The sequence below is a fragment of the Rhea americana genome, unplaced genomic scaffold (assembly GCF_003343005.1).
Source record: "Rhea americana isolate MKP2758 unplaced genomic scaffold, rheAme1 scaffold_273, whole genome shotgun sequence".
NCBI lineage: Eukaryota > Metazoa > Chordata > Aves > Rheiformes > Rheidae > Rhea > Rhea americana.
The window spans coordinates 304,116-311,237 of NW_028186394.1; the positions used below are offsets into that span (position 1 = coordinate 304,116).

Sequence of the window (7,122 nt, forward strand, 5' to 3'; positions counted from 1 at the left end):
GGGAGGCCCTGGGTGGGCACTCTGGAGGTGCTTTGAGGGCTGGGGAGCTGGAAAAGGCCCTAGGTGGGATCTGGGAGGTGAGTTGAGGGCTGGGGAGGTGGGTAAAGCCCTTAGTGAGAATCTGAGGAGGTGGGCTGGGGGGGTGGGTAGGTGGGGAAGGTGCTGGGTGGAGGCTGGAAAGGTGAGTTGTGGGCTAGGGAGGTGGGGAAGGTCCTGAGTAGGGGCTGGAGAGGTGGTGGGGACCTGGGCCCACACTCTAGGTAAGGGAGGCGGAGAAGCCCCCTTCCTTTCAGGCAGTACTCTCTCTTTTCAGACATCTCAGAGCACGCAATGCCTGTCAGAGGATCACAGCACGAGGATCAGGTGGGTGCTCAGGCCTGACCACCTGCTGTGGGAACTTGGGCTCCTCTGTGGAGGCACTCGGAGGCCCTTGCCTCACCCTGCTCTCCTGCCTGCACAGGGAGGCCTTGGAGCATGGAGTGGCCTCCTTGAGCTTGCACGATGATGGCAAGGCTACGCTGCAGCTCCAGGAGGAGGCCTGGTGCTCGACTTTTGATCTCTTCAAGTTGCCCTTCACTGAGGCGAGGACTCAGCTACAGGCACTGATGTTTGACTTGGTGGGTTGCGTCAAGAATCTGGAGAAACGTCTTGAAGGTCTGTGTGTGGTTTTGGAGCATGATAGGGCAGGAGAAAGGGTGGGAAGCTCCAGTTACCTTTTTGGTATCACCTCACTGCCACTAAAGCGGTGCCAAGTGAACCAGTCTGAGAGCCAGAGGAGGCAGCAGATAGGAGGCTAGTGTTCTCCTTGTGTTATCTCATGTGGTTTCTGCTCACTGTTCTGGGTGAACTGGCAAGGCAGGATGCAAGTGATATAGGCTGGGCAACAGAGGTACTACCTTTGTCCCATTTGGACTGGCCTATTCCCAAAGCTGGCCAGGGTCTCCTGGCCATCTTGGGCAGCACAGGTCTGTGTGGAACCAGAGGAAAGTATTGCACCTATATGTGGAAACACAATCTTGTCCTCATGGCTGGCAGCATACCATGATCTCTTTGTGCCTGGAAGTTGCCTTACAGAAGTCACATCTCTTAGAGCTTTAGGAAGACCCCTGGTGGTGACTTGGCTAGAAGTGCTGGGAAGAGAATGAGGCTTGTTTTGGCTAAGGGCTCGTGTTGGGGAGGGAGCTTGCTGGGGAGGCCCAGGATGCTGCATGCTGTGCTAGGTGTGCATTGGCACAAGCTCTGACTCTAGTTTCCCTCTCAGCAGTGGTGGGCACTCTAGGGTCTTCATGCAGTCCTGAGAAGAATGCTGCCCGGAGCCAGCAGCTCTTCATGCCAGGTAGGCAACTGCCAGTGTGCACCCACAGAACATGATCTGACTGCTTGTTTACCCTCTGTTCTCTAGGACGCTGCTGTCTACCCTATCTGTATGTTCGCCAGGGCACTCTGAGTCCCTTTTGTTGTGGCWGCTGTTGACCCTCTGCTTTTCTGGTGTCCCTCCTGGCACAGAACTGGCTAGGGCTTAGCACAGTGGCTCTTGGGGTGCCTGGGGTGTGCTGTGCTCAGTTCAGATGCCTGGCATCACCAGGCAGGGTTCCTCACTAGTCTTCAAGAGTTCAGACCTCACCGCTGTTCCAAATTGGAGGCTATGCCTCCAATCGTGGTCCTTTGCAAGAGGAGGCAAGGCCTCACCCTTCCTTGTCCACTAGGGGGCTGAGGCTAGCCAAACTGGGCAGATGAAGGCACACCCGGGACTTGTGGGGGCTATTAATGCAACCAGCTGACCAGCACCACTTGCCTTCCTCATTCTCCCTTCTCCTGACTGAAGCAGATCCAAGCTCCAGGAAGAGCAAAGGTGCTGGCTCAACTTTGCCAGCCAAGAGGAGGGTCCCAGGAGAGTCTCTCATTAATCCTGGTTTCAAAAGGTAAGTGCTGGTCCAGGGCCTGATGCAGGGGCTGGGCTACACGAAGTTCCTGCTCTATGCTCTGTGGCTGTGGGGGAGCAGGGTACGTCGCTTCGGGTTGGCTTTTGTGCACTGCAGCCTGTGACTGTCCTTCCATCCTCTTCTAGCAAGAAGGCACCATCTGGAGTGGACTTTGAAGACTCCTGACCTGTGCTGTCCCATCCCCCTGACAACTGTCCTACAGGGAAGGTTTTCAACCACATCTGAGGCTGGTGGTGATTTTACTGCACCCTGGACCTGTTGATTCTCTTGCCAAAGGGTGCGAGTGATTTGTCTTCTCTCATGATCAGCCAAAGAGATGAACAGGGCAGCCGGCACCCAAGAACTGGACCAGCTCCTGGCAGGTCTCAGGGGGAAGCAGATCCATGGCTGATGCTCTCGGAGGACCTTCCTGGGGGTATAGAGTAGGGAAGGTGACAGTAGGGATGGATATCTTCTTTTGTTGCAGGCAGGGCCACCCATGTACCTCACTTGGCATGAGTTGGTGGGGTTTTTAAAGAACTTTGATATCACAGTGTAATTAAAAGACTGGCTGTGCTTAACTTATTGCTAATAAAGCTGCTTTTAGCCAAATATTGTGGAGACCAGGTCAGCGTGACAGTGCATTTATGTGTTAGTCGAGCCTTCCCTTTCATTACTTTGCAACCCCATGGACAGTTTTCACTGAATCTTTAGGGTCAAGGGCTCAGAGAAGTCACTTCCCTGCCGGTTTTGTGTCAGTGGGGAGGTGCATGAGTGTTTAGATTTTCCAGTGGAGAGTTGGGAGGGTGGGTCCAGCCTTTGCTAGACACGGATGCCTACCTCCCTGGAGGAGGACAGGGAGGACCATGCAGAGTCCATTGTGGAGAGCTGCTGCGGTCTGGGGCTGATCACACCAGGGCACACTCATGTCTCACTTGCCAAGCTTTTATTGATTTCCAGGTGCTGTGATAAATGGCTTTGACTTTCCCCACTTTGCCCCCAATCCTGTCCCAAATCTGCTCCCAAGAGCTTCCTAATGGCAGGTTCTAGGGGGATGGTGCTCTCCACTCCGTTACCCCAGAGCATGGGGGACCTCAGACAGTGTTGTGCCCACTACCCTCTGCATCCCCCCGACTCTATTCCTGAGGCTCTACATGGCTGTGCCAGTTTCCCTGACCCTGTGCTGCTCCTCACTGGCATCCTGTGATGGCTGCTGGCTCCTGTCACTGAGGCACGCGTGCTAAGGGTGGCATGGTGTGTCTCTGAGGGAGGCTGCAGCGATAGCTTTTGTCAGAGCTGCGCTTGGGCCCCGTAGCCCTCTGCTCTGGGCAGCTTTTCCTTCCCAGCATGAAGATCTGCTCTTGCAATTAGCCTGGACACTCTGCAGCTTTGTTACAGTGTCCACAGCTGAGACTCCCTGACATCAGTCCTGATGCTTGGGGGGTTCAGGGAACGTGAGGGGGTCCTGGCCAGGAGGGGAACATGATACAAGAAGTGAGAACCCACTGGTGGGCTCAGTACAATGAAGCGTGCTGCCAGCACCTCAGGCAAGGGTGCCAGCTGGGGGAATTTGGGTGCCCAAAATATAGCTTATGCCCTCTGCTTTTCTGAGTGCTGGAGGAAGGACTGCAGTGGTCATGGTAGGAACCAGGCTAATGCTTGCCTGCTGCCCAACCCTGGCCCCATGCCCACCTGGGCGTGTGCCTGGCTCACTGTGGAGGCCGGACCACGGAGCGATAGGCCTGCACTATCTCCTCATTGTTGGGGCAGGTGTATTTGAACTCCTTGGTTTCCTTGGCATTGTTGAGGTAGCGCCACACACCCTGCAGGTCCTTGGGGATCCCAAAGCGGCGATAATGCTGACATATGACCTGTGGGCAGAAATGGGGTGAGACCTAGCCTGGCCCTGCACGCTTGTGACATTCCAAGTAGGCTGGAGCCAGGGTGATGGTTTTCATGGGCAGGAGCAAGCAGGATGGGTGGCAATGGGTGAGGGGACATCTCAGGTGCTGCACGGGGGATGCAAGGAGGAACGAGGACTGCAGGAGGACCTCATGCTGGATGGTGGACAGGAGTCACTGACAGGGATACACCAAGCAGATGTGATGAACAGGGGGTAATAGAAGGGTCTGGCAAGGGAAGTGGGGGGCAAAGGGGTAGGGAAAGGCTGTAGGGGAGTGACGGGCTGGCACCCAGGTGGAAGTGAGGGCATGGGGGAAGTAGTGCTGTGAAGCAGGGACAAGGGAAAGGGCACAGTGCTAGGATGCCCATATTCACCTGAACGATATTGAGCTTGGGCAGCAGGTTGCAGTCAGCTAATGTGAGTTGGTCTCCATCTAGGAAGCAGCGCTGAGAAACCAGGAGACTAGGGTCACGGGCCAGCTCATGCTCCAGGGGGGCATTCAGGTACTCATTCAGCTTCAAGAGGGCCTTCAATAGGCTCCGTTGCAGCACTGTGGGGAAGATGGGCAAAGCCAGCTGTGTCATGACACTGCCCCACTGCTTTGTCATACCCTTGGTGTGATGCCCTTACTACATCTGCCTGTTCCACCACCCTGTCCTTGTGCCCAGATGGCCCTTGCCGACATTGTTCTTGCCTTGCTTGGACCAAGCAAAAGCTGTGAGCACCTTCCCCTGCCCATCCTAGGGAGCCCTGGCATGGCTGTGCCAGACCACATGGGCAACAGACAGTGTGAGGAGAGCGTTTGCTGGTGCTTGGAGAGATAGGAGCAGTGACTGTGAGCAGTGGAGGGTTGGAAAGGTGCAGTGTTCCTTGGACAGGCTCTGGAATGATGGCACCCGAAAGGCTGCGTGGGGTGAGACAGTGTGACATGGCAGGGAGTACCTCCCAGCTCCTCACCCTCATCCTGGGCAGGCACTGGGTTCTTGATGAAAGTGGAGAACTTGTGGAAGACGTCGTTCCCAGCCAATCTTGACTCCTTGTACCGTGGGACCAGGCTGGGGAACCTGTGGGGACATGAGTACAACTGGGGCCAGACCCAGATGCTGTGGTCCCTCCCTTCCACCCCCTGTTCCTCAACATTTCCTTTGCCCCTCTCAGGGCAGTGCCAGCCACTGACGTGGGAGGCCTCAGCTGCTCCTCCAGGAAGTCCTCAATGGTGCCAGTGTCGGTCTTGGGCTCGCCATTGTAGAGGAGAACGGGCAGCTGGGCTCCTGGGGCAAAGTCCTTCAGCACGTCCAGTGCCCTGTGGGAGATGAGTGCACTTCCTGACTCCTGGCATTTGTCCAGGGCTGTGCGGGGCACCACATGTATGCTTGGTGGCAGTGTCAGGGGGAGACTAGGGCTCTGCCAAGCCCAGGGAGCTGTAGCATAACATGAGTTGTCCCCTATGAACCTATGGCCTGGGAAGAGGGACAAGGTGGTCCCCTGGGGCTGCTTCTGCCCCAGTGCATGCTCATGGTGGGGCTCTGCCCTGGGAAATGCCCATTGACCTCCCTCAGAGCAGGAGGTGGGCAACCAGGGAGTATAACAGACCTGTAGACATCCCACAGTGCCCACCCTTCATGCCCCAAGGTGTTGGGGACCTATCTGTCCCCCAGCACATTCATCCATCCCACTAGGTGTCTTTGTGTCAGGGCAGGCATGTCCCACCCCTGGGCTGTGCCCATGGTGCTGTTGCCCAGGGCTGGCAGGCTTTCGGGGCACAGCAGTGGGTGCATGCCTGCAGGGAGGAGGTACCACTCACCTCTTCATGTCCACAGTGGTGAGGGTGAAGGGCACCCCTTTGAGCAGCAGCACCATGAAGAGCCGCTGGCAGAAGGGGCAGTGGCCCATGCTCTCCCCATCCTCGCTTGCCTGTGGGGGACACGTGGAGCTCAGCCCCTGCTCAAGCACCCAGCCAGGGCTGAATCCTGACAGGGGGAAGAAGCCCCCACTCAGGTGGGCAGGCACCGTGGCTGAGTCTGAGTGCTGTGGGCAGGTCCCTTGCCAGCCCTTTTGGCAAAGCCCAGGACTGGCCCCTTGCCAGAGCACCAGCTCTGACGTGGGCAGCCACCCGCAGCGCAAAGTGCAGAGCTGGCCGCAGGCCCCAGCCTGCTCATGGGGCCACCACGCTGCAGCCTGGAGTGGCCGCGTGGCACAGCAGGGTGGGGCCCGGCCCGGTGGGGTGGTGGTGGTGGGAACCCCCGAGCTCCTTCAGCCCCAGCAGTGTCCAGGGACCGGGGCTTGGGCACAGCAACTGCAGGGGCACCTGGTGCAGCTGTGGCAGGGGACAGCTGGGGTGAGGGGGGGCTGCATGCGGCCAGGGAAGGCAATGGTGATGCTGGCGGAGGGGTTCCCGTAGCCTCTTGGCACGATAGCAGGCTGGGGCAGCCGGACAGGCCTCTCCTTCCACCCCCACCTTCCCTGGGCACAGGAAAGGGACACTGGGCGGGTGGCACCCCCCCCCCAGCCCAATACCCCCGGACTAAGCAGCCCTAGCTCCCCAGAGCCGGAGCAGCAAGCTGTGCCTGCAGCAGAGCACCCTGAGCCATCCATGCTGCACCCCGGGGTGCTGCTGGGGGCTGTGCCGGCCAGGCAGTGCCCTGGGCAAGTGCCACCCCAGCCCTGAGCAACCCCCCCCCCCCCCTTCCCCTACAAGAGCTGCTGGCCCCACAGCTGTGGTGGCATCCCAGATGCACCCACCGCCATTGTGCACCCGCTCCTCACCTTGACGAAGAGCTGGATTTGGGGTTTCTCAGCCATGCTGGGTGGCAGGTGGCTGTGCCGCAAGTGCCGGTGCTGGAGCCGCCCGGATCCGCCGCCCCTCCCTGCCCACATTCCTGCGCCGGGGTGCACCCACCTGCCACCCACGCCCAGCCCCGCAGCAGGGCCCGCAACGCCCTGCTGTGAGGCCCTGGCTGCTGCTCACGGCCTGGGTGCCAGCTCACCCCGCCATGGGGAAACGCCCTGCTTGGGCTGTCAGTGCCACTGCAGACACCCTCCACCACCTGCCCTGGCCATCGAAAATGCCAAGCACCAGCATGGCCCCCCCCCCACCCCCATACTGTGCCGAGCTCCCTCTGCCTGTGCCACCCTCTGCAGCAAAGCACCACAAATCCCCTCTCCAGCCCAGCACCCTCCCAGGGCACACTGGCAGCTCTGACCTCCAGCTGGCAACCACAGTCTCGCTAGCTCCAGTTATTATTTTTTATTTAAAACAATCAGTGTTTTCACATTTCACTTTTTTTTTTTTTTTTT

General features: G+C 58.3%; 2 protein-coding genes across 5 annotated transcripts in view; one reads left to right on the plus strand and one right to left on the minus strand.

Annotated features, from left to right (window-relative positions):
• Positions 1-2,548, plus strand: part of PAXX (PAXX non-homologous end joining factor) — a 3,890-nt gene extending 1,342 nt beyond the window's left edge. Inside the window, exons 3-7 of one of the 4 annotated variants that reach the window (XM_085308300.1) lie at positions 314-363; positions 461-654; positions 1,262-1,336; positions 1,826-1,922; positions 2,069-2,548. In XM_085308300.1, the coding sequence (XP_085164426.1) occupies positions 314-363; positions 461-654; positions 1,262-1,336; positions 1,826-1,922; positions 2,069-2,108 (456 nt within the window). In that variant the 3' untranslated portion in view covers positions 2,109-2,548. The remainder of the gene's footprint in view (positions 1-313; positions 364-460; positions 655-1,261; positions 1,337-1,825; positions 1,923-2,068) is intronic. The other 3 variants (XM_085308302.1, XM_085308301.1, XM_085308303.1) reach the window with 3 other exon arrangements.
• A 315-nt stretch (positions 2,549-2,863) lies between these two features.
• CLIC3 (CLIC family member 3) lies at positions 2,864-6,630 on the minus strand. Its single transcript, XM_085308306.1, has 6 exons — positions 6,592-6,630; positions 5,630-5,739; positions 5,003-5,128; positions 4,783-4,889; positions 4,200-4,375; positions 2,864-3,793 (listed from the first exon to the last, which is right to left on the minus strand). Exons 1-6 carry the CDS (start codon positions 6,625-6,627, stop codon positions 3,632-3,634), a joined length of 717 nt encoding a protein of 238 aa, XP_085164432.1. The 5' UTR covers positions 6,628-6,630; the 3' UTR covers positions 2,864-3,631.
• Positions 6,631-7,122: the final 492 nt, after the last annotated feature.

Excerpts from the sequence above, each read along its gene's own strand:
- CLIC3 (XM_085308306.1), bottom strand. The coding sequence starts at position 6,627 with ATGGCTGAGAAACCCCAAATCCAGCTCTTCGTCAAG. Across the intron at positions 4,890-5,002 it reads GAGCAGCTGAGGCCTCCCAC|GTTCCCCAGCCTGGTCCCAC; the intron begins GTCAGTGGCTGG and ends ATGTCCCCACAG. Across the intron at positions 4,376-4,782 it reads AGTGCCTGCCCAGGATGAGG|TGCTGCAACGGAGCCTATTG; the intron begins GTGAGGAGCTGG and ends TCTTCCCCACAG.